This window comes from Phocoena sinus, chromosome 9, assembly GCF_008692025.1.
Source record: "Phocoena sinus isolate mPhoSin1 chromosome 9, mPhoSin1.pri, whole genome shotgun sequence".
Taxonomy (NCBI): Eukaryota; Metazoa; Chordata; class Mammalia; order Artiodactyla; family Phocoenidae; genus Phocoena; species Phocoena sinus.
In genome coordinates this window covers 20,835,711-20,861,066 of record NC_045771.1, presented here as the reverse complement: position 1 = coordinate 20,861,066, position 25,356 = coordinate 20,835,711, and the positions used below count along the sequence as shown (strand labels likewise).

At 54.5% G+C, this 25,356-nt stretch overlaps 1 protein-coding gene and 1 long non-coding RNA gene across 6 annotated transcripts in view; one reads left to right on the top strand and one right to left on the bottom strand.

Annotated features, from left to right (window-relative positions):
* PLXNA4 (plexin A4) overlaps positions 1 to 25,356 on the bottom strand; it is a 373,377-nt gene that overhangs the window by 5,108 nt on the left and 342,913 nt on the right. For all 4 annotated transcript variants that reach the window (XM_032643655.1, XM_032643651.1, XM_032643653.1 and 1 more), the window contains 6 exons: positions 21,627 to 21,786; positions 11,690 to 11,793; positions 11,060 to 11,159; positions 9,756 to 9,946; positions 8,307 to 8,476; positions 4,141 to 4,353 (listed from right to left, as the gene is read on the bottom strand). In XM_032643655.1, coding sequence (XP_032499546.1) covers positions 4,141 to 4,353; positions 8,307 to 8,476; positions 9,756 to 9,946; positions 11,060 to 11,159; positions 11,690 to 11,793; positions 21,627 to 21,786 — 938 coding nt within the window. The remainder of the gene's footprint in view (positions 1 to 4,140; positions 4,354 to 8,306; positions 8,477 to 9,755; positions 9,947 to 11,059; positions 11,160 to 11,689; positions 11,794 to 21,626; positions 21,787 to 25,356) is intronic.
* On the top strand, positions 54 to 5,638 carry LOC116759653. 2 transcript variants are annotated; one of them, XR_004351526.1, is made up of 5 exons: positions 54 to 898; positions 1,361 to 1,451; positions 2,556 to 2,637; positions 4,486 to 4,642; positions 5,352 to 5,638. It is a non-coding gene; the product is annotated as an uncharacterized LOC116759653 (long non-coding RNA). The 2 variants fall into 2 exon arrangements; XR_004351525.1 differs by having other exon boundaries at positions 4,968 to 5,638.

Genomic DNA, 25,356 nt, shown 5'->3' with positions numbered 1-25,356 from the left:
TCTGCTGCCCTTGCCTCGACCTCTCCCTGCTCCTCTCCAGGGCTCTGCCCAGCCCCACTCCCTGGCCAGCACCCCTCGAGCCTGACAGCGGCCCTGCCGCTCCGGCATCGCTGCGCTGTGTGCACAACTGCTTCCTCGAGCGCCTGCTGTGCTGGGGCTTTGCGCTGGGCTCTGCCGCCGAGCAGCCTTGTTGATTGTGAAGCATGCAATTACGTCCCGTTAATGAACTTCACACGAGTGCTCGTATCAGCTCGCTGTGCAGTGACGAAAGGAAGGGTCAGCCTGGGCTCCTGTGCTTGAACTCGCTCCCATGGGATGTCCTCCTGCAGGCGAGCCCTTCTCCAGAAGGGAACCAGGTGGGAGGCCAGCCCCACCGTGGTCCTGATGCCGGTCCTCAGGAGCTGCAGGGCCCCAGAGAGCTGGATTCTCTGCTGTTGCCCAGTCTGCAGTGTTTTACATTCATGTGCTTCTGTGAGACGCACCCAGTGTGTAGTGGTGGGCACCCCATCTCTGCCTTCAGGATGGCCCCAGTGATCGAGAAGGTGGTCTCCAATGCCCTGGACTCTTAGACAAGAAGAGCCTCATCCCTTCAAACACCTCAAGGATGAAGGTGCAGACGTGAAGGACATTTAGAGCCCAAGGCTCTGATGTATAGATACTTTTCAAGCTCCTGCGTAAAAGTCTTTTCCCCTGTGTTCGTTCATTCACTGACCTCCCCGGGCCCAGCAGAATCAGGACGTTGCTCCCTGAGTCCCCACAGCTGATGGGGCTTGCTGAGGGCCTGTCTGTGTGTCCTCCTTGACCATGATGAGGGCCACAAGGGAAGGATCAAGTCTAATCCATCCCGAGCGTCCAGTGCGCCCACGATGGACACCGTAAATGACCCATGGATGGATGAGTAAGTTAATGAGATGCCCATACTTCACCTCCAGTATTGCTCCCAGGGTGAACCGTCACAGGTTTTATATTTGGAATGGATGGCTTCTTTAGGAGGCGTTTTTAAATATTCAAGATTCCTGGCCTGTTTCGTGTGTGACACAGGTGAGAGATGGCATCTCAGCGAGTGGCATGCCCCGGTCCGATTCCCAGGGGCCCATCTGTGGCTCCGTTCCATTCACTGCTACGTGGAAAACCTGTGGCTGCAGGTGGGGGAGGCTGCGGTTGCCGCGGGGTTAACTCCAACTTAAAGTGAGAGGCAACCACTCTAACGGGAACCGCGTGCTGCTGTTGACAGAGAAACAGATTTCTGCTGCTCATGACACACCAGTCTGGTGACGACACTGTTGAGTTCTGCTGGCTAGGATGAGGGTAGCAGTTGGTTGCTACCGCGGAACCAAGAGATTCTTCTCCCTTTCGCTAGATGTGGCCGTAAGCAAAACCCCTAATACTTGGAATGGAGGCAGCAAAGACTGGGAGTCTGCAGTGAGGCCACCAACCACAAGCATTGCAAGGTATGTGGAGGCGGGAATGGGATGGAGGATGGATGAGAGGACAAGCAGAAGGATGGGAGGGATGTGGGGTGGGAGGATGAGTGGGAGAATGGGAGGGGATGGTGGGGGGATGGGTAGATGAAGAACTTCTAGGAGGTAAAGCCTGCTTAGGTATGCTAGAGTGACTTGGGCTGCTCAACCAACAGAGTTAGCGAGGACTCCTGAAGCCGTATGCTTCCCACCCCCCTATAGAGAGGGCCACCAGGATAAACCCTGTTTCTCAGCTGTGAGGACGGCAGGCCCTCCCCCAGATGTGCGCAGGGCACGCTCTACGGCACCGAGGCAGTGAGCCTGGGCCCTGTGTGCGCTGTCTGCACGCTCACAGCAACCGAACATCGAAATCAGAAGTGGGCAAGCCCTGGCCACAAGAAAAGGGCCTTCTACCATCGTTCTTCTGAACTGGAGGCTGCCCATGCCCTCGGCAGGCCAAGGTGGGCGAGCAGGCTGGCTGTGGGTCCTGAGCAAGCTCTGTGCTGCTGGCCTTCATTTCCCAGCAGCAGACAAGCTCAGAGGCCAGCCTCCTCGGGAGGGGAGACTGGAACTGATCCCCTCACCACCGAGGGAAGAAGCACTCTAGGCTTGATCTCCAGACCTAGCTGTTTCCCAACCCCTCTGTCTCTGTACCCTCATCCCAGAAGGGGAGGAGAAATGATTTGGGACCCCAAGCAAGTGAGAGATGACTTTCCTGAGAGTGCCTTTGGTTGTTAAAAAACGGGCGGGATAAGAAGTGGAGACCATCGAGGCACTCCTAAAAATAACCAAATGGACTGGGGTTACTTGTGAGCTATAGCAGCTGTGTGGCACAAATCTCATTTAGCACCAAGTGAAAGGGAGACCATTAGCCCGGCATGTGCGTTATTCTCACCTCTGACTAACCGGGCCATTCTGGGGAAGTATCCTCTACACAGTTGTTTCATAAATGCTCCTAGCCCTTCACATCCCGGCTTTCTCCCTCCCTGCCCGAGGTCCCACTCCCTGCCCGAGGTCCCATTGCAGTGACACTGCACCGGGACAGGGATGACCAGAGCCCAGCTGCTGCCTCTTTCTTCTCTCTCTTTGCTGAAGAGCCAGCTGACCACACAGGAGAGCTTGCTCCTCCTGGCGGCTCTGTTGTCAGAAGAATGAGCCACTGTCAACGCAGGGGGAGGTAAGAGCCTCTTTGGTAACTCAGACATAATCAGATACGAGGACAAAAGAGTGAGCTGTCTCTCTGACAGCCGAGGCTGGAAGCCCACCACATGTACCAGCAGGAAGGGGTGGGGGAGATACCAAAGAACAGAGGGAGGGGGAAAACAAAATGCAATTCTTCCAGCAGAACCGTGTTACTGGGGTGGCCAGGATCCCACCCCACTCTCGGTTATTCCCTCTGTAAAAAGGGAAGGCAATTTTCAACTATAAAGATGGAGACTGTCTCTCTTCCATGGGTGAAACAATATTGTTCATTTTGTCTCAGTCGAGAACAATTTCTGGTCTCTGTCTCTTCAAAAAAGCACCAAATCTGAGTTTCCATCCAGGTTTCCTATCTTTCAGCTACTTAGAAGAGAGAGGGACTCTAACATCAAGACCGCCATGTAGAGGTGTGCAGGTTGTTCACTGCACAAAGGTGCTTGGTTGAGAGGGTGAGCTAGGACTGACGGCTAGCCTGTCACTCAACAAACCAGGCATCCTGGCATGGGGCCACATCGTCTGGTAGGAAGGGGCACCTGCCTTAATTCACACAGACACCAACCATATGGGTTGGCAAAAGCCCTGTGTCTAAAAGTATCATAAACTGTAGACAAGAGCTTTGGGAGTCAGCTGAGTCTGGGGATCTGCTTTTCTCTTGGCCACTTGAGTCATCTTGGACGGATTTGACTCAACCATTCTGTATGCATAGTTCTTCACCTTCATGGGCACAAAATGAGCTTATAAAGTCCTCTTATATTCCGGAGCTACTGTGATGAATAAATAAATAGACTTTCAGCTGGTTGTTTGTTTAGCTCAGGCGCTTGGCATATGGAGCTGATACAGCCCAGACAAGCCATGAACGTTCTTTACCGTGAGTTAGCTTTGTACCCAGAGGAACCCAGCTGCACAACGCACAGGTGGCCCTCCCATCACAGGTGCACGGCTGAGACTGGATTAGGTTAGGGCCACTATGGCTGGGAAGGCACCGTCAGGGCCCGGGCATCAAGAGTTCATCGTGCTGACAGTCAGGGGACTGGGACTGTGCGAAGCTGTTCGGTGTGACAAGGACGTCCCCACAGGACACTGGAAGAACTGCCAGATGGACAGGGGCAGACGGGGACAGGCCTCCAGCCCGCCTGTGGCAGGATGCTATTTGGTCCCTTGGAGTCTGTTTTTTTTTTTTTCGTTTTTTAGTGGGCATCAGAGCAGGGAACCCTGTTTCCTTCCTGGGCCTAGAAAGAGCTGGGCCCTCCATGCAGGGGAGCAGAGCTCAGTGGCAACTTCTAGCCATGTCCCATTCTTGTTTCAGCTGACAGTACTGGGTCCGTGGGCTGTGGGTGTCACCACTGCAGGCTGGGGCTTCGTGCGGGACCAGTCTGCAAGCCCTGCCCATTGTGGAGGGGAAGGAAGGGGTCCCACATCCACCAAGGAAGTTGCCTGCTGCGGCCCAGGGCCTACCTGGGCTCCCCGGCCCAGCACTCACCTCTCCACCCAGTTCTTGTAGCTAGGGATGTCCTTGGCGTAGAGCAGCTTGTTGGAGGGCGAGTCCTTGCCCAGCCGGTGCTCCGACGTGGAACAGGAGTCCATGAAGGTCTGGGCCACCACCGACAGGCAGGCGTCAGTGATGCTGCTCTTGTGGATGTCAAACACAAACTGGGGGTTCTTGATCATGTTGACCCAAAACCTCAGGGGCAGGCTGTGGGGGGAAGAGGCAGATGGTCAGGGGAGCTGGGGGCAGGGGGCTCTGTACACTGACCTAGAGAGCTCCCTGGAGAAAGAGAAAAGGCTGGGAAGCGAGGGTTCTGAGGGGCCTTCTCTATGTCATCAGTTCACTTTCCGGGGACGTGGAGATCAGCAAGGTTGAACAATCTGTTCGGAGACACGGCGTTGATGGGCCCTGGAGGGCTCGACGCCCAGCCTGGACCACAGGACTCAGCGTCTGCCCTGAGAACACAAGGCTTTGGGGTCCGAGGCAGCCATGACAGGTACTAGAAAATGGAATTTCTGACTCTCTATTCCACTGTCTGCCCCCTATGCCACAGATACAAGGCATGTCTGGTTGGCAGACCTTAAATAGCCTGGAACCTGGGCTTTGTATCTTATTCTCTGCCCTCTACTGTATGACTGGAAGAAGCCACGCCCTTCCTGCCTGGTCGTGTGGGCTTATTCCTACGTGGTGAGAGCCCTGGCACTGAACAGTTCAAGTGGAGCTAACTGATTCCCATCCCTAAGCGGGCAGGCTGAACAGACCCCACTCCCGGCCTCTCACCTGCCCCGTTGTGTTCCCTCCTTCCCCTCACTTTCTTCCAGTTAGCACCTGCTGTATACCAGGAGCTATGCTAGCAACTGGGGGTCCAGTGTGAATAAGACCCATCCCCTGTCCTGCAGAAGTCTGCATACCACTGGGCTCGTGGCGATGTCAGATGTGCAATCACGAACTTTGGGTGTTGGACCTGAAGGATGGGTGGGGTCCAGTGTGGGAGCCAGGGAGGTGTGAGCAAGTCTACCCAGAGGGGCGTTATCTGGAAAGTCTTCCCAGAGAGGACGACACTTAATGGTCTCAGTATTAGAGATGCAGATGAAAAGCTGAAGGAAGAGGAGAGGAAGGTACTGCCGAAGGGGAGTGAGCCAAAGACAAAGAGGAGATGAAACCTGCAGCGCCGTCTGCTATCGGAGCCACCTGTCTGTTGCTAGAAAGGGTCCCGAGGCATCAGGCAAAACCTGCCCACCTGCCCCTTTTGACTGGACTCTGCTGGCTCTCAGATTCCGTGGCTTCCATCCAGCCTGTGGAGACGCAGGTCAGGAAATGGGGTGGCACCCAGCAAGGGACCACGCATCTCCCCTCCCTCTGCGTCCAACCGTCACCTCCTGCTATGTGCCCTGATGCTTTACTGTTGCTTGGTTGCTGTCCTCAAGGTTGGTAATAATAGTTAACAATGTTTGCGTGTGTTTGGCTTGCCTCTTACAACTTAAACTCTTTTGAATTACATGATTTCAATCCAGCAAGAACAAGATCTCTATATTTGTTGTATCTCCCAGCAGCCAGCACGCACATACAACAGAGGCTAAAATACAGTAGGGCCTCATATTCAAGACTGCCAGTCAGTCAACAAGTATTTATTACGTTCCCACAAAGTGTGCCGTGCAGGCAGCACCGAGGTCTAACAATGGTAAGATGCACTTGTTTCATCCTGGGAAATCCAGAAGAGGAAATAAAGGGACGGTACAGAAAGTTCTGACACTCAGGGGAAAGTCAGGGTCACTGCAACTGTCCAGGGGAGACCGTGAGAGCTGGGCTCAGAGCCCCGGATGAAGGACTCCCGGCTGCCCAGCTGATGAAATCTCCGGTCTACATCTTCGCGTTTCCGGAAGTCCCACCTGGAAAGGGACTCCGGGAGCCCATATTTGCTGCATGGTTGTTTCTCCCCAACATTCCCCTTCCTTCAGCCAGTTGTGCTGACAGGGAAGCCACAGCAGCTCCTGCCTGATGAAGTTTTTGCATATTATTAACATTAGCGGTGGCACTAATCTCTGGTTGATTGCAGCCACTCAGGCTAAATGAGTAGGAGGTTTATTTAAAGGAGAAAAGGCAGGGGAATGCGGAGGAAGGTAGTAGGGGAGAGGGTGAGCTAACAACTTTGGCTAGGAATAAAGAAGCACTCTCTTTTCAATCAGGGACAATTAACTCTTAAGTCAATATGCAGACTTCATAATTCCTGGGCTAACTTCGTCTTGCCCAGGCGGCCACGATCAGGGTCAGGGGAGTGTGTCCTCTGGGGAGAGCTGGTACCGCTGTCTACTGCCTGGGCTTTCCTTCCCTGACAGACACTGGAGCTTGTTACGGTAACACCTGGCACTTGGAAGAGCGGGCAGGAAGGAAGGTTCTGCCCTCCCTCCAAGAACTTTTTGGCATCTCATCGTTGGAGGTGCCCTTACCTTACCCCAGCGGGAGGTATGAGCTGAAAACAAATGGTTTCGATACCATTTCAGGGGGATGTACTTGTAAAGGGCTACAAGAACAAGGGGGGGATGTTTTGGAAATACCAGCTCTCCCAGCACCTGGATAAGGTCTGGGCAGGGCACTCCTTGAATTCTGAAGGCTGCAGACATTTAACTGGGGTGGTAAGTAGGAAGACCTGGTGGCAGAGAGAAGCAGACTGGGTAGATCAGGGGCATGCCCTTGGAACAGCTCTGCGGAGTCATGCTAAAAAGGTGGGCAGAATGCAATGCAATCTTACCTAGAGGCAGGCACTGGGAGGCACAAGACCTGCAGGCCTTTCAGAGGAGAGAACAGCCTTCACCCAGTGTACTGTGCTAGATGGGGAATGCAGAGTCTAAGAGTCTTATTTCAGAGAGATTTGCAAGAGCTCCACGGTGCAAGATCCTCTCTCACCCAGAACTACTGTGGGAGCAAACCCTACTCTCCAGCTCTATGGCCCAAAGCTCTGTACCTGCCTGATTTCCCAACTTTAGTAGCGACGCGCTATGCTTCAGGTGAAAGAGAGGAGAAAGCCAGAGCATCCGACGTTAAATAACGTTTCAGTGCCACAGGCTGGCTCCTGCCTAAGTCTAGGTTTTGGCTTGGGGCTTGGGGCCGGTTGTCAGGGCACCTGGCTGAGCCCTAGTACCATGCCAGCCAGTCCTAGCAGTTGGTGGGGGCTGGGCGGCGGGCTCCTGCTGCTTTGCAAGAATGCTCCAGGGAAGAGCACCCCAGGACAGGGACCGTGTACAACTACTGGGAAGGGATTCTGGAACTGAAGGCGCCAGATATAAGGCAGCTTTATCCCAGGTAGAACTCTCAAGAAGAGACCGTCTTGGCCCTGCATCTTCATCAATATTTATTGAGTCCCAGCTTTCTGCAAGGTTCCATCACAAGAGCTGAATACTGATGTCTGACCTCGCAGTCTCAGACAGAAACACAACTGACACACAAACGAAGGGAAAGGATGGTATATATGCTAAAGGAGAGAGGGGACCATGGTGAGACACCGAGAGGGTCATTTACTTAGAGGATCCCCTTGTCTCAAAGACACAGTAGTTATGGGACGGTCCCTTCCCCAAAGGGAGTTTGGGAAGGGGGTTTGTGGAAAGGGAAGACCACTTCTTGAATAGAATGGAAACTCTCCTCGTTCACCTAGGTCACTCCTAGACGTGCTTCAGGCTCCACTTAAGAGTCGCTGTGAGATGCTGCCCCTCTACAGTCCAGCTAGCTGCACACATGCATCCCCTCCTGTCGCATGTGCCTCTCTGTCCGAACAGCTGCCCTCCTGTCTCTTACCCGTGACTGTCAGCCCACGGAGGGCAGAAGCCTCAGGGTCTAACATAGTGTCAGGCACAGGGGAGGGACCTGGATGTGAGAGCCACCTGGCTGCCACATCTGCCATGTTCATTTTTGCTCATTTAGTTGGTTAAATGGTTACTGACTGATTGATTGATAGGAAAGAAGGATGGTTTGACTAGAGGGAAGGGAAGTGAGCACACAAAATAATCGGGGAGGAGGTGAAGGCCCCAGGAGAGCGCCTGCTTAGAGTCCCTGCTGGGGAGGTGGACCCCAGCCCCTCTCCCCCTCTGCAAGGCCTGAAGCCCGCCTGAGCTCATGGACTCCGGGCTGGCCTCTCCTGATTCATGCTCTGCTCGCCCCTCACTCACCAGTTGCTCTTCCAGGTGTGGCGGACGTGCGGGTCGTGGATGCCGTGTTTGTCCGCCTGCTCATCCAGAAAGTCAAACATGTACTTGATCGCCAGGGGCAGGGCGGAGCCGCGGTGCGCCGTGCTGAAGATGGTCTCGAAGAGGTCGTCCACAAACTTCTGCAGTGTGCCCTGCGGAGAAGGGCGCAGGTTCAGACACAGCTCGCCTGCCCCGTGAGCTCTGAGGCTTTGTTTTTGCTTTTGGTTTTTTTTTTGCGGTACGCAGGCCTCTCACTGTTGGGGCCTCTCCCGTTGCGGAGCACAGGCACCGGACGCGCAGGCTCAGTGGCCACGGTTCACGGGCCTAGCCGCTCCGCGGCATGTGGGATCCTCCCGGACCGGGGCATGAACCCATGTCCCCTGCATCGGCAGGCGGACTCTCGACCACTGCGCCACCAGGGAAGCCCTGAGGCTGGGTTTTGAGATCGACTGGCCTCCCAGATGGCGGGCGGAAGGGAGGACAGCGCACAGCCACGCCTGCTTGGGTGAAATCCTGCAAGTGCATATGTGAAATCTGCACCCTCCCCCTGCCTGCCTGCATCTGTCTCGAGCAGCTTTACATTTCCCCGGCACGTAGAAAATAGATATAACACCGATAACTGGACCTAAGGAAGGCTTCCTCTGCCAACAACTCGGTTTGGTTTAACACCCTTTGATGGTGTTATTTTAGCACTTTTCACAAATGCTAATGAACAACTCACTCGGTCAGAGCAGACAAACACAATCTGCTGGTTCTGTTTAGGCGTTATTCACGCCGGCTAATGCACAGTTACTCATTTGCCTCTGCAGAGAGCAGAGCCGAGGCCAGTCTCGGGAGTGAGGGACTAACTGGGATGGGACTGCCTCACCTCAGAGAAATGCCACAGCTGGCAAATCCCTAGCATCTCTGCTGGTGCCCCCCCCCTCATCCATTCACGCACGCGCTGCTGGTCAGTGCCGGTCTCTTTCCCAGCACAGAGCCTCAGAATCCTCCTCAACCCAGTGCTGCAGCCAACCCCGTGCTGGCATGCCGTCAGAAGTTTTAATTCCGTCCCTTCTCTTGCCCTCGCTCAAATAGAGAGACACTAATCACGTGTATTCAGTCTTCTGCCACGCCTAACGGAAGAATGACTACTTCTCTGGGGTGTCGTGATGGGAATTGGGGCTCCATCAGTGACTTTCCAGGCACCGTTTCTAATCCTGGTTCACGGATCCAGTATGGGTGGGGTTGGCTGCAGCAGTGGGTTGAGGAGGATTCTGAGGCTCTGTGCTGGGAAAGAGACCGGCACTGACCAGCAGCGCGTGCGTGAATGGATGAGCGGGGGGCACCAGCAGAGATGCTAGGGATTTGCCAGCTCTGGCATTTCTCTGAGGTGAGGCAGTCCCATCCCATAACCCACAGGTGCCCCGCAACCTGTCTGAAGTCCCATACCTTAGTGGCCAGCAGTCGTGTCAGATAGATTTCAGACACCATCTTGCTCCCCCGGTCACCCTCCTTCTGGTCCCCGTGCTCGTGGTTCTTCACCAGGTGCCACATCTTGACGCCACTCTCCAGGTCAGGGGTGATCATGGGTGTGCGTGAGCGGAGGCTGTCAGGGCTGCCCGTGTACCGGATCATGTTTTCTGCCAACGCAAGGACCCCGCGCGGGTAAGGCCACCCAGCCTTCCGGCCCATCACTCACGACACACCTCGGCTCCAGCCAAGGCCAGCTCCGATCCTTCCTGCATTGGCAGGCGCTGTCACCTTGCCTCGCTTCCATCCGTTCCTGAATCTGGGGCGCTCTCCCACCACCTCCGGAAACTCTCTGTGGCTCCTCCACCCACTCGGATTCCCCTCCCTCCTGCACTTGCATCTCCAGCCCTTGTTACTCAATTTGTAAAAATAGAAGCTTGTCCTTTTTTACGCTTTCCTCACGAGAGCTCTCAAGTCTCGGGGTGTGCTCTGTGCAGCCAGCTGGGTACCAATGGAAGAGCAGGGCTCCTGTCTCCCCAGACGACGGCTGACCAGCTTAGTGATCGCCCTGTCACTTGTGTACCTTCATCCACCCCTCTCGCCTGGACCAATTCCTCCCACTTAATTGCTGAAACGTGAGGTGTGGTGAGATGAGTGTTAAGAGGCAAGCCCCACTGTGTGCGGGTACCGTTCTATGTTGTCTTCTATAGATTTCCCAGAACCATCCCGTGAAGTTGGTAGTTTTTGCAATCCCCGTTTTTGCTGGTAAGAAGGCACTCCAGGCTTCCAGCCCACGTCCTGTGCCCTTTTCCCCACCCCGAGGAGCAGAGACCTGGGTCTGTACCTTCCCTCCAGTGCTTCATAGCGTGTGACCTTTACACGTCATCTAGCCTCTGTGCATCTGAGTTATAATTCGCTAATCTGCATAAGAGGGGGAAATAATAATTATTTAATTCACTGATTATTATGAACCTGACGTTTGATAAAGAGTTATCACGAGTGTGAAAGCATCTTAGAGACTGTAGGATGCTCAGGAAGGTTAGACTTTCTTCTTGTTTTTGAGGATGAAGGTCCTGCGCCTGCATCAGAGCCCCTGCTCGGAACCAGAAGCCTCCTTTCCAGGCCAGAGTTCCTCTCTGGTGGCCAGCCTGCCTGACTCCCCCCACCCACTCCCCACCCCCGTGCCCCATCCCGGGCGTCTGCTGCCTTCCAGCAGTGCTGCCAGCAATGACAACAGCTGCTCAGGGCATCCTCTCCTCCCCAGAATGGTTCAGTGAACTCACCGTATTTACTTGCCGAGGTCCTGGAGACGGTGGAGTTGTTCACTGCATTGTAGGCTGTCACCTGCTTGGACACTAAAGCCACCACAGAACCATCCGGCACCTACCGGGAAAAGGCAGGTGAGGGCCTGGGCACAGAAACTCTGCCACCCCAGGAAGTCAGGACAAGCCAGGATGAACGTGGTCCTCAGGGGCAATCAGTGCCTCACCGAGAACCAGGGGACCAAGGAGGCTGTCAGCTTTCCTTTGACGCAGCACGACAGATCTGAATACAGAATCGTAGTCTATGTTGGGGTTCACTCTTGGAGCAACTCTGGCAAGAGCTTCTCACCAGCACCCTCTGTCTTGATGCTTCCCTGGGGGAGCACCCAGCCTTAAACTCCGGGTACCACAGGGTCTGTGCCTGTGCCCTGTGGGAAGCATGCACCTGGCAACCTATCTCCAAGGAGGTCAGGGTTTCCTGGCTGGGGGCCACGTTTTCCCTGGGTCACTAAGGGCACAGGCAGTGCTGGTGAAGAAGTGGATTTAGGGCTTGGTAAGAGCCTCAGGGCAGCCCTGCTATTCAAGGACTGAGACTCCCAGGGACCTGGCTGCCCAGTTTGCTAGCCCCTCTCCACTCCACGGTCACCTCACCTGGTAATGCGCCACGGTGTTCAGTCTCTTCCAGTCGTTCTCAATCTTGGTGGTGATGTCTTCATCCTGCAGGATCATCCTCGCCCCGCTTCCTTGTCGCCACTCTGTAGGGAGAGCAGTCGCATCTCAGAGAGGTCCTCAGGGCCTCGCACGGGATCCTGAGGACCCCTGTGCAGGCACGTACATGGCACCTTCTCAGGGGTGCATCCGCGGACAGACAGGTGCTAGTAGACACTCCCAGAGGAGGGGTGCAGAAGCTCTCAGCATGGGTGGGTGGGGGGCCCCTGAATTCCAGTTCTGGTTCTCATCCAACAAACTACGTGACAGAAGTAGGAATAACGTCACCCCCGTGGCCCACCTGTTCCCAGCAGTGGCTGTAAGGCCAACTGGCCCGAGGCAGGGGAACACAATCAGATCACAGGTTGCATCAGACCGAAGTTCTCCGGACCACCCAGTTCCAGAAACTGCCCTGGAGACATTCCGGACCACCCAGTTCCAGGAACTGACCTGGGGACTTTGAACCCGGCGCAGCCTTCCCGCCTTTCGAGGTCCCCCAGGATAACCGAAAAGACCACCAAATAAGGAATACCCTGCGCCCTCCCAGACTCACCACACCCCTTTCCCTTCTTCCCCTATAAAATCTTGCCCAACCCTCGCCTGGGTGCGACTTCTCTGGCCCCTTTCTCTTGGACCAGTGAACCTCGCCCCGGAGCGCTCCCTAATAAAGCTCACTTGAAGCTTTCCTCTGTTTCGCGGTGCCGTTTGTTAAGATCCGACCTTACAGTGGCCACGTCTGCAAGAAGTCTTTGCTTATTAGCTGAATGAAAAAGACAGGTGAAGGCACTTAAAGTACTAAGCAAATGCAAGGCGGTGTCATCACCGTCACGTACTCTTTGCTTGATTGTAAGGTCTTGGAGCTAATGAGACCAAGGCTGCAAATTCGGTCACTGTGCACCCTGTTCCTGTTCTAGGGATGCATCCCGTACCCAAAAGCTGGCAGGTGGGCCACCCTTGGCTGGGAGAGTGAGTAAAAGTGTATTGAGGGACCAGCAAAACCTATTCTCATGCCCAAGAACTGCCTCGTCCCCACAAAGCTGATGGGGATAACAGCCTCTTGGTGATGGATCCAACACCTAATTATCTGATGCCATAGGTATACGCTTACATCCCATGTTCTCCTCATAGGCCCAGACACCTATAACACACGGGCCTGTTGACAGATCCCACGTGGGAAAACAGGAGACCGTTTCTCATCTACCAAATCCTCATCGCCACACGTGGTACAAATCACATGGAGATGGAGGCACGCACATTCCAGTCCTGAACTGTTTGCACATGGAGACCCAGGTGCATGCCAGACACAGGCCAGCTCTCGTGCACGGGCACGTACACATCTACACCTGCACACACGTTCACACGCACACACCAGAAAGGAAAAATGGCCTTTTCAATTCAAATACAACATGTGTTCCTGCCAGGAAGCCAGGAATCTGGTTTCCAGGCAGCCACTACCCCATTCAACGCCTCACAGATGCTGAAATTCTGAAACAGGCAAGAGCACCGGGTTTTGCAGCATGTGGTTGGGGGCTGGAGTGAGTTACCCGCAGTCCTTGTCTAACCCCTGCCTTGGATTTTTCCTACAGCTCGCAGACACACATATTGTCCTCTCTCCCTCTGTTCCCCTCCTGTCAAGGCTGAGCTGGGGGTCCAGGACTGATTCCTTCCTGCCTTGTGCACTTGGCATGACCAGTGCTACAGAGGAAAATCAGACCCAGGAAGGGAGCTGCCTGCCCTTAGGGGCAACAGAGATGCTCCTAATATCCAAGTCCCTGCCTCCGGCTCCTGGGCTTGTCTGCTGCCTGTTTAGAGCTTCTTGTAGCGTCAGGCTGCCCCAGGAATGAAAACACGAGGATGCCACGCGTGTTCGCCGGAGCGGAAGAGCCTTGAGAGCTCTCTGGGGATTGCCATCATGTAGTGCTGTTGATGGCACAGCTGGAATGATCATGGAGGTGAGGGCCTTGGGGCAGGTAAGGTGGTAGAGGAAAGGGGAGATGCCTCACGAGGGCAAGTGGTCAGCAGCGTTCTGTTTGTTGTTGTCATGTTGTTTGTTTTTGTTTTAAATTTTATGCAGGTAGGTGTGGGTGCATGTTTTCTGAGTGGTTAGGGGAAAATAAGCAGAATGTCTCCCAGCTGGTGAGAGAGCGAAGTATGTGGTACAGAGGGACTCTGGTGAAGACCAGCCGGGGCCAAGGATGTGGCAGTGGCATGTTTTGTCCCAGTCGCACAGTGGGTCCTGAAAGATAAAGCCTCGTGGGTCTCCCCGCTTCCCTGGTGAATAGTGCCAGGGCCAGTAAGTCAGAGGCTGCATGGGTGAGGGTACAGGAGGCAGGCAGTGTCCTGCATTCCCCACCTGGGGGCCAGAGGAGGAGCTGGGGCCGAGCTCTGGACACAAAGTCTACTGGCCGGACGCAAGGGAAGAGGAGTCTCCTTCACTGCAGAGGCCGTGGGGGCTTTCTGGTTTATCAGCTGCACTGGCACCCTTGCTGATGGCACTGTAGCACCTCTCAGGGCGATCTGAACAAGCCACACAGCCTGGGGGACTGAGCGGTGACAGCTGGTGACTAATTCGGGAGCGAGAGACAGGACTTCCTTGTTCCACAACTGGCCTGAAGTTGTGCAGTGCGCAGCCTGTGCAGCCCTACTCAGCAGCCCCGACTCTGAATCATGTCCAGTAATTATGTAAGCAGATGAGGGTCGGTCTGCCATCTCTGTCCCCAGCCGAAAACACCAGGACCGAGTGTGGCCATGCTCCCCCCAGGGCAGTCAAGGAATGATGGCTTGTCCGTAGGAGTACAAAAATGATGCTGCCAGATGCCTACCAGCGGGGCTAGCCCAGCACCTGGGACACAGTAAGTACCTGATGAGTATTTATTACATGAATAATACATCAGTGAAAGAGTGAATAGACGAAAGAAGGGAAAGAGTAAGTGAGCGAGTAACGGTGGCTTATTTTCCAAGCAGTGAAAGGCTTTTCTACCTGTGTGTTGCTGCTCCACGGTGGGCAGACCGTGAGCTACGGTGAGAGGTGAAATGTGAGCTGCGCTGTCAGAACCTGGGACAAAGGAAGAGCTGAACTCCAGAACCTAACTGGGCATGTCCACGGCCCGAAGCGAAAGCTCTCTGAAGTGATTATCACTCATTCTTCTGATTTTACGACTGGGAAATTAAAGAAACAGGTTGGGAAGACAGACCTGGAGGTCATCGCAACTCGGAGCTCTGTAGCGCGGTGCCAACGACGCGCGTGAGCCACCCAGTGTCGGGAGCGTGGAGGAAGGGACGTGCTGGCCAGACCGGGACCTGGGCTGTGGCCACACTGGGATGCTGGCGGGTAGCTGCCTCCCCTCAAATGCATACTCTGAGCTCCCTGGGGAGCACGGCGCCGCACCAGCTCTGACCCTTGTGGCGTGTGCGTATGCAGGTGGGTGCACGGGCACACACGTGTGCGAACACACACACACACAAGTATAGCATCTCACCCCAGGCTGAGGACACTTAAGGCCTGCCCGCCCCGCCCCCAGTCCAGTCCACCTCTCCTCAGACCCATCAAAGGAAGCTTTAGGAGGGACTGACCTGGAGGGATGAGGGGGGAAGGAGGCGCCCACCAGGCTGCTTAGAACTGGCCGAGTCAACCCCGCTGATCCACAAGGAACCAATTTCAGAGACAGCTGTCTGCCCTCCCACCCCGGGCCACCATTCCTCCCCATGGGGCGCTGAACAGAGTCTCACCAGCCTGCACAGGGTCCGCTTGACCTCCCAAACCAGGGTCCCGAGCAGAAGGCTGGAGGAAGAGACACGACTCTACCGCCGCACACCTGTCTGCAGGTGAGCCCCAAGGAGACAGACAGCCCAGACACCCTCGGCAACCTGCCGCTCCCAAGTGCGGGAGCGGCATCAGAAAAGAGCTGGGACAGAGCCAGTGTCACTGCAAACAGTCGGGAAACTGACTCAGGAATGGGAGGGGGGACCACCTAAATATGGTTTATTTTAAAAAGGTATAGGGCTTCCCTGGTGGCGCAGTGGTTGAATCTGCCTGCCAATGCAGGGGACACGGGTTCGAGCCCTGGTCTGGGAGGATCCCACATGCCGCGGAGCAACTAGGCCCGTGAGCCACAATTACTAAGCCTGTGCGTCTGGAGCTTGTGCTCCGCAACAAGAGAGGCCGCGATAGTGAGAGGCCCGCGCACCGCGATGAAGAGTGGCCCCCGCTTGCCACAACTAGAGAAAGCCCTTGCACAGAAACGAAGACCCAACACAGAAAAAATAAATAAATTAATAAACTTCTAAAAAAATAAAAATTAAAAAAAGTATAATTTTATGGTGAGAGCAAGTTCTAAAATACAAAATAATCGAAGTAGGAAACGTGGTGCTTAAAAGAAGAAATTCCTAAATTGAACGGTGCTGTCTGCTTTCAAAGCCTTGGGTCGTTGTAAACTGTGAAGAGCTGTGCACCGGCTAGTTGTCGCTATTCAGGGAAGTCCGGAGAGCTAAAGGGAAAAGCAGACTGTGCTCTGCTACTCGATTTAAGAGAGGTAAGCTAGACTTAGTGGATGTTCTTGAATATGGGATAATGCGGAGGAGGCTCTGGTGGCGCTCCAGGGTGGTGTGCCACGCCCGTGCTGTGTCAAAGAAGAGTTCAAGAGGCAGGGGGTGGGCGGTAGGAAGGAAGAAAGGTGACCTAGGTAGGAAAGGTGACCCAGGTATTCATATGCAAGGCATCTAGGGAAAACTGCTGGCTCTGACCTCCCTCTCCTCGGAAGCTCTGCCCGCAGCCCCGTGCCCTGCTCCAGGCTCCAAGCACAAAGGACAGACACACTCACAATCCAATTTGTTACACTTCCACCTTCCAGGGAGAGAGGGAGGTGAAATAAAAAAGAAAAAAAATCCCATTATCTTTATCTGTCCTTCCCATCAGGTGCAGTGGAAAATGCAAACTGGGGCGACAGCTGCTGTGAACTCTTTGTATTTCACTCAGAAGATAGTGTATCTTTTTATCGCATACGGGAATTACTTATTTGAAAAAATATACCCTTTCAGACAGAAGGGGTGGCGTAGTTCTGGGGCTATTGATGTGATGGGGTATTTGCTTTAAACCAGAGGAATCTCTGGAGGTCACGGCCTGTGGAGGAGCCTGTGTGGAAAGGGAATGGATGTTCTCTCCACCTCCCTGCTGTGTGACCAGGGCCCAGGCTCTGTGCCTCTCTGAGCTGCAGTCTTCTGTGCAGTAGAACAGAATGGCATCAGTTATTTCCTCTGGGGAGTGAAGGGAGGAAACAAAGAGTCCCTTGGCTCAGAAAGACAAGTGTCCAGCCTCCTGCTACTGTGCGAAGCAATGAGGAACTCCTAGTCACGTTGGTCCCTCTGTGCCTGGCACAGAGCTTGCCCCAGGGCAGGCTCTTATGATATGTCGGTCGAAGAGTTTGGTGGTGTAAGGGGGTACCTATACCCGATACCTGTGCGTGGAAAGGGGCATCAGCTTACCCGATACCTGTGGGTGGAAAGGGGCATCAGCTTGGTGAGGACAGCCTCACATATAGCAGAGCAGGGAGCCCCTGGCACTGGGCTTTGAAAACTCCCAAGGCCCACCTGCCCCAGTGCAGTCCCTAACTCCTGCCTGGGATATCTTTCCTTCCCTAGATTCCAACAGACTGAAAGAAAGGCAAGTTCTGTGTCCTTCACTTTGGCTCTTACAATGGTTAGTTTTATGTGTGAACTTGTCTGGGCCACAGTGCCCAGATAGGTGGTCAAAAATTATTCTGGATGTTTCCATGAGGGTATTTTTGGATGACATTAATATTTAAATGGATGGGCTTTGAGTAAAGCGAATTGCCCTCCATAATGTAGGTGGACCTCATCTAATTAGGTGAAGGCCTGGGTGGAACAAAAGATTGACCTCCCCTGAGCAAGAGGGAATTCTGCAGCAGCTGCCTTTGGACTTGAACTGCAACGTGGCTCTTCCCTGGGTCTCCAGCCTGCTGGCCTACCCTGTAGATTTTGGACATGCCAGCCTCCACGCTAGACACTGAATGTTTGTGTCCCCCCAAAATTCACATGTTGAATCCTAACCCCCAATGTGATGGCATTTGGAGGTGGGCACCTTTGGAAGGTGATCAGGTCATGAGGGTGGAGCCCTCATGAATGGGATTAGTGCCCTTATAAAAAGGACCCCAGAGAGCTCCCTTGCCCTCTTTCTGCCATGTATGGTCCCAGCAAGAGGACGGCCATCTATGAACCAGAAAGTGGGCTCTCGCCAGACACTGAGTCTGCTGACACCTTGATCTTGGACTTCTTAGCTTCCAGAGCTGTGAGAAATAAATTTCTGTTGTTTATAAGCCAGCCAGTCTATGGTATTCTGTTACGGCAGCCCAAACAGGCTCTTCCTAGTCTATTATTAATTAAGTCCTCCATAATTGCATGAGCCAATTCCTTCAAATAAATCTTTCTCTATGTAAACATATCCTATTGGTTCTGTTTCTCTGGAGAACCCTGGCTAATACAGTTCCCCATCTTGGCTCTTTAATGCCTGGAAAAGCAGGTGAAGGGGTAGAGGGGGTGGCGTGGGAGAGCTTCAGTCAGAGGAGCAATGAATAGAAGTGTCGGGAATGAGGGGCTAGGCCAGGCACCACTGATGATGAAAGGCAGGGGGAGGGGTTGGGGCTGGATTTACTTGGGGCAATTACAGAGGCAGCTAAAAATGCCTTTGCTTCTTTCTGAGCTGGCCTGGGACAGATGTCCTCGCCTTTCCAGGGGCTGGGCATCAGGAGGGGGAAGGCAGTCTTTGCCCAATGCCCTCAGCTACGGGAGGAGGAGGCTTGGGGGGGGAAGTGAGGTGGAGGGGGGATGCTTGGCTGTCTTGCCTCTGTCAACGCATGTGGCTCAGAGTCTTCTCCGTGTCTATGTGCTATGTGTCCCTTTGGCATAGATTAATTTTTGATTATAATCACACCTTATATTTGTAAACTGCTTTCAAAGTACTTTCACCTACATGATGGGAAAAACTCGCCTTGCCTCTCTCTCTCCTTGGGGGCCATGCAACTGAGTCAAATCAACCCCTGAGGAAGAAGCATTTGGGTCTCGGAGGAGGCCCCATTTTCTTTGTTATCTGGCTTTGGTAGAAAGAAGACCAGAGTTGTGGGAGCAGCTCCAGACCCTGGACTTAATAGAAAAGAAAGAAATTCCTCTGAAGAGCACCCATCATGGGAGGCCTTTGTGAGAAGTTCAGTATGACTCCCGTTCCCCAGAAGGATGGGGCCCTGAGACTCAAACTGCCTCCTTTCTTTGGCTTCTCCCCTTTACCCTCCCTGCTGTGAGGCCTTGTGCCTCCGGGGTGGCCCCTCCATCCTCCCCAGCAGCTCCTATGATGGGGAAAGGTAGGTCCTTTGTCCTCTTGGGACCTGGCGAGCACTGTGTCACTGGAGGCCCAGCCCCTGGCCTGAGCAGCCTCTAGCTTGAGAGAGTAGCAGCTCTCAGGCGGGTCCTGGTTGCTGCTCAGCCCTCAGGCTTCCTTCACTCATGGTGGACAGCAGGAAGTGGATGGCAGGAAGTGGACAACAGGAGGTGGGTGGCAGAAAGTGGATGGCAGGAAGTGGACAGCAGGAGGTGGGTGGCAGGAAGTGGACAGCAGGAGGTGGACGGCAGGAGGTAGATGGCAGGAAGTGGACAGCAGGAGGTGGATGGCAGGAAGTGGACAGCAGGAGGTGGGTGGCAGGAAGTGGACAGCAGGAAGTGGACATCAGCAGGAAGTGGACGGCAGGAAGTGGGTGGCAGGAAGTGGCCGTGGCTGCTCTGGATGCTGCTGCCTTCACTCCAGATGCATCACATCCTTTCATTAATGATGCTTTGCTGGGCTAGAACCCAGCAAATGTTCTGAAGTTAAAAAGCAGCCCCTTCCCCTCCCAAGCTCTGGGTGTGTGGCTTCCAGGTGGGGAGGGCTGGTCTTGAGCAGCATCCACCAGCCATGACGTGGTCTCTCTCTCCCCCATGGGAGGTCACCCCATTCCCAAGCACCAGAAGCGCACAATTCTACATGCACCCGCACCCATGAGCTCTCTAAACACCTTCGGCATAAAGATACAGGTTCTTATAACAGCTCCTCCTCTTGGCCCCGCTAGGCCAGGGCTCTCCTCCCACCCACCCATTTTGCAGATAATGACTTTGAAAAGCCGAGGGTGGACCCTGCCATGGCTCCCACAGATGAACAAAAGGCATGGTGAGTGCTACCTGGTTACCCTAGTGAATTCAACTCTCCCTGGGAGACCCATTATGGAGTAGCCCACTTAATTGTTTGGGGGTGGGAAACACAGGGGTCTTCCTTCCCAGGAACTGTTTTCTCTTGCACTGGTTCTGTAAGCGAGCCCTTGGCTCCTCAGTCTGTGGGACATTCATGGCAGCAGAATCACCCGCATACAGACACAAATGCCCACTCCAACTCTAGGGACCAGTGCCCAGGACACACGTGGACACACTCGCCCAACACCGCCCCCCCCCCCCACCCCCGCCGCCCCGCACTGCAGACTCTCACAGATGCTTCCTCTTGGTCCTAGAAACAGCATACACAGAGACACCTCCAAAGTGAACGGGAGCACATGCTCAGCCAGTCTCTCTCCCTGGGGCCATGGAGCTCCAGGCACAGGGCCAAACACATCCCGCCAACAGCCAGCCAGGAGGAGATGGGGGAAGGGAAGCAGTAAGCATTGAGGTGAGTGAGCAGAAATTCCTGATCCTGAGTCTTTAGGCATCAGAATTTGGGGGCAGGTGGGGCGAGGCACTGGGAGGGGATCAAATTCCCTGTGGAGTTTAGAAAATAGCACAGACGCCCATCTGTCTTGGATGGCTTAGCTGAAGCCAGCTTAGAGAGGCCAGATGGATGGATTAGGGGCCTCTGGAGGTCCTCCCACCTCTATGTTTCCACCAATCTCCAGACCCAACCACATACACACATAAACACCTTTTCCTCCAGGCCCAGGACCAACAAACAGACACGTACCGTTTCCTTACCACTGTTATCTCCATAATCAGTAACAAGAGCAGCCGATACTGAGTACGTACTATGGGCCAGACAGTGCATTAGAGGCTTTTTCATGCACCATCTCCTTTCATTCTTACAGTGAGGCAGGCACTATTATTCATCTCCATTTTATAGGCAAGGAAACTAAGGCACAGAAAGGTTAAGTAACTAGACCAAGGTCACACAGCTAGGACTTGGTGGAACCAGGACTCAAACCCAGGCATGTTTGATGCTGATCCACAATGCCAAACTGCCTCTCTTCAGCCCCGGCCTCTTTGGAGCTTGGGGCTCCCCACTAGGCTTTCCCCAGGACGATATCTTATTAAACACTCAGGCAAGCCATAACTGGATCCAAGGACAGCTGGCCCTAAGTGGCATGCCCTTGTTTATATAGGCTATGCGATCTATTCGTGGAACATTCAAATAAAATGTCATCCTACTCCCCAGTAGGCTGTCATATCTCATTTTTCTCTATCCTTTCTCTCCATCGTCCACCACTGACCCAGATCCCTCTTGCCTTCGGTAGTCAGCAGAAATTAGAGGCACAGAACAGAGGCGAAGGGAAGGGCCTGGGGGCACGACGCAGGTAGTGGCAAGACCTTGGGCCACACAGATTCAGACTAAATCCTCTTCACTGCCGACGTGACACCTCCACTCCCACCCCTCGGCTACTCAAAAGATCCCAGAGGCAGGCAGATCACCAGCAGACTGTGGTCCCCCTCTGCTTACTGCTCACTAAGTGGCCATGAAGGTGCACCTCCTGGGCTCCTGGGGGCCGTGCACGCCTGCTCCCTGCACCCTGGCTCCACTGGTCGGTAAGAGGGGCTTCCAAGCAGTCACAGCACAGCCCCCTGGGGGGGCGGCCCTACTCACCCAGGTCCATGTCTGCAGCCTTGGGCCGGTGGGAGCAGGGCACATTCTTGAAGATGGCGTCCAGAATCTTCTCCTTGACCTGAGTAATGGTGTCGCAGTTGAGGATCTTCACTGGGACCTCAGGGCTGTTGGCATTGTCTGGGTTGACACAACTCAGGACCTGCGGGCGGTGGGGAGAGGCGGTGAGTGGGGAGGGCAGCATGGAGAGCCCTGGGAATGCCAGCCGCATCCCGGAGTCCTATCCTGACTGGCTCCGCCTCGGCAGGTTGGACTGGACAGGGGCGGGGCGACCCCAGCCAAGCCCTCTACCCTTCCTGTCCCCACAAGCAGCAGGAAAGTGGTACATCTTCAGCATCACTGCAGGAGTAGGAGCTGCATATTTCACTCTTCACGAGAGACTCCATTAAAATCCTGATTTATCAAAGGGAACAATGTCCAAGCAGGAGGGGGCAATGACGGGCAACGTGTCAGAGAATGGACACTACTGCATGTCCCCCTGCCACCCCTCTCTCTGTCTCTCACTCACACACACACACACACACACACACACTCACTAGGCAGCATCTCAGCAGCACACCTAGACCCTCGCCCACCTCTGAAACCCCAGCCCCCATCCCTGTGTGTTGGTCTGTCTTTCTCATTACTCTGTCCCATACACACACCCACACTAATGGGAATCTGGCTCCTTTCTCCAAAGATTTCATGTGCTTCGATTTTTGTGAGGGTTCTGGGATGATCGGAGGTTGGAGAATCTGTAAGAAGCTTAGCGTGTTCTTTAAAAATAAAAAGGTGCCCTTTAGGGCTTTCCTGTTGGCGCAGTGGTTGAGAGTCCGCCTGCCGATGCAGGGGACACGGGTTCGTGCCCCGGTCCGGGAAGATCCCACATGCCGGGAGCGGCTGGGCCCGTGAGCCATGGCCGCTGAGCCTGCGCGTCTGGAGCCTGTGCTCCGCAATGGGAGAGGCCACAGCAGTGAGAGGCCCGCGTACCGCAAAAAAAAAAAAAAAAAAAAAAAAAGGTGCCCTTTAAAAAACTGCAAGTTCAGGCCACCTGACAGCCCTTCCTGGCTCCGAACCTGAAACCTGGTATTAGGGGAAGAGGCCACCCTGGCTCAGGACCTCCATTTCTCTTTTTGGAACTAGTCAGATAAGTTAAGACTCTGCCTAATGCACCAAACTATATTTTTTCCTTTAAAAAGATCTGGACCAGGGTTTCCCTGGTGGCGCAGTGGTTAAAAATCCACCTGCCAATGAAGGGGACACGGGTTCCAGCCCTGGTCCGGGAAGATCCCACATGCTGCAGAGCAGCTAAGCCCGTGAGCCACAACTACTGAGCCTGCGCTCTAGAGCCCTTGAGCCACAGCTACTGAGCCCCTGTGCCACAACTACTGAAGCCCGTGCTCCGCAACAAGAGAAGCCACCACAATGAGAAGCCTGCGCACCGCAACGAAGAGCAGCCCCCGCTCGCCGCGACTGAAAAGAAAGCCCACGTGCAGTGGCGAGGACCCAACACAGCCAAAAATAAATAAATAAATAAATTTATTTTTAAAAAAAAGTCCTGGGCCATTTCTAACAGCTTTGCTTCTCTTGCCGTCCTCAGCGTGGGCTCTCTCTCCGTGGTGAGACCGTGGGATCTTTGGGTGGACCAGAGTGGATCCGGGTGGGTGTTGTGGGTCACAGGTGCTGCCGGATGGCCGCGCCGAGCCGGGTTCTGCAGCCCGTCTGACCCTGCTGCCTGTGCCCTCTGTGCGCTCCCTTCTCAGAACCTTCACTGTACCGCCTCCCCCGCCAACCATTTCCCAACCATATGTCTGGTCTGCAGATCCAGACAGCCTTCTGCCCACCCCCACCCGCTCCTGGTCCACGTGGCGGCAGTCGGAACCCTGGCCCCTGGACGCCTGCCTTTCCTTAGCGACCAGACTGCTGTGAGCTCCCGCGGGGACATGCGCATTCCATTAAGAAGAGAACCTCCTAAATCTATAAAGCCGAACTGTCACCCTCAAAATGTTTTAAACCGAAGACAATGCTGGAAGGAACTCTGGACCACGTGCTCCTCCTGTGTGCCCTCCCCCAGCCATTCCCTGCCTCCTAAGAGCCTTCCGGGACCCCTCCCAGCCCCCCTCCATGGCCAAGCACAGCCTAGTACTTGGTGCTGCCCTGGGGTCCTGAGCTCTGGGCCAGTGGTGGTGGTGGAGCCTGGCCTCCCCCAGGCAGTATCACAGCTTCTTCTGGGCTGTGAGACCATGAAGCGGGGGCTGCCACCTGAGTATGCCCCCCGCCGACATTTCTGCTTGCCCCTGGGGTTCGTGGTGGTCCCATGAGAACAACTCTGTGGATGCTTCAGGGCATCCAGAGAAGCAGCAGTGGTCCCACGGAGGGACAGGGTTCCCTGGCTGCTGGTCAAGCCCCAGCTCCACCTGGAAGTTCCCTTCCCCAGCCCCACGCCCAGGTCTCTTGGCTATTTCAGAGCAACTGCCTGGGGTTTGTTCTGCTAGGTCAGTGCTTCTCAAACTTTCCTGTGAATAGAATCACTAAAGGGGTTTCGTGAAAACGCACATTCTGACTCAGGAGGTCGAGGATGGGGTCTGAGACTCTGCATTCAGGCAGGATCACAGGTGAGCACCTAGCACTCTAGCAGGCTCCCAGTTTATGCCCTTGGGCACTCCCAGCAGCAGGCCTCTAGGCCATGCTAGTCCAAATTCAATCTAATTAATCACTCAACACGTAGGTGGTGCATCTGACTGTCAAGTGATACTGGCTGAGCCTCTCAGCACCTGTCTCACTCTTTGTGGTTACCCTTTCCGCCCAGCACAAGGTTACCATCAGTTGGCCCAAAGTACCCTGGGCTCCTCCAGCCAGTGCTGAATTGCAGGCCACCCTGTCTTTTTCTGACCCCTTCATCTTGGAGTCTCGGGTCAGCCCTGTCTGCTGCTAACACACTTTCTTCCTGGCCCCTCCTCACCACCACCGGGCTGCTCCCGCTTCCACGTGGGGGGGTTCCTTTCACAGGCCTGAGGATGGCTATGAAACCTCCCCACAGCCATTTCTTCTCCAAGCAAGACAACCGTAATTTCCTTCCCCTTTCCTCACGGTGCCTCTTCCCCAACTCTTTCCACCTCAAATGGATGTGCGTCCCTGACCCACTCCAACTTCCTCACATTCTCTTGAAGTCATCTGCAACCAGGCTGGGTGTGCTAACAGGAGTCTGGGCTCTGGAATAAAGGATGCTGCAATTTGGGGACAGGGTGTTATTACAACCGTGTTGGATTCAATAATGGGGAGCCGCTGATGAGATGGGAAAGAAAGGGAAAGGGAGAGGGAGAGACCAGGCAGGAGACATTTCAACAGTAGTTCTAGCTCATTAAGAAATCTGTTCTGGTCTCTATTTTTGGAAGGTTTATTTTTTTCCTTTCCCATTTATTTATTTATTTATTTGCAGTACGCGGGCCTCTCACTGTTGTGGCCTCTCCCGTTGCGGAGCACACAGGCTGCGGACGCGCAGGCTCAGCGGCCATGGCTCACGGGCCCAGCCGCTCTGCGGCACGTGGGATCTTCCTGGACCGGGGCACGAACCCGTGTCCCCTGCATCTGCAGGCGGACTCTCAACCACTGCGCCACCAGGGAAGCCCTTCCTTTCCCATTTTAATCAGAGCCTCTAACTCTCTCCTCTGGAGCAGACCACGACTGCAAAGAAGCAGGGTCCTCACTCACCCTGCTGCCTCAAAGCCTCGTC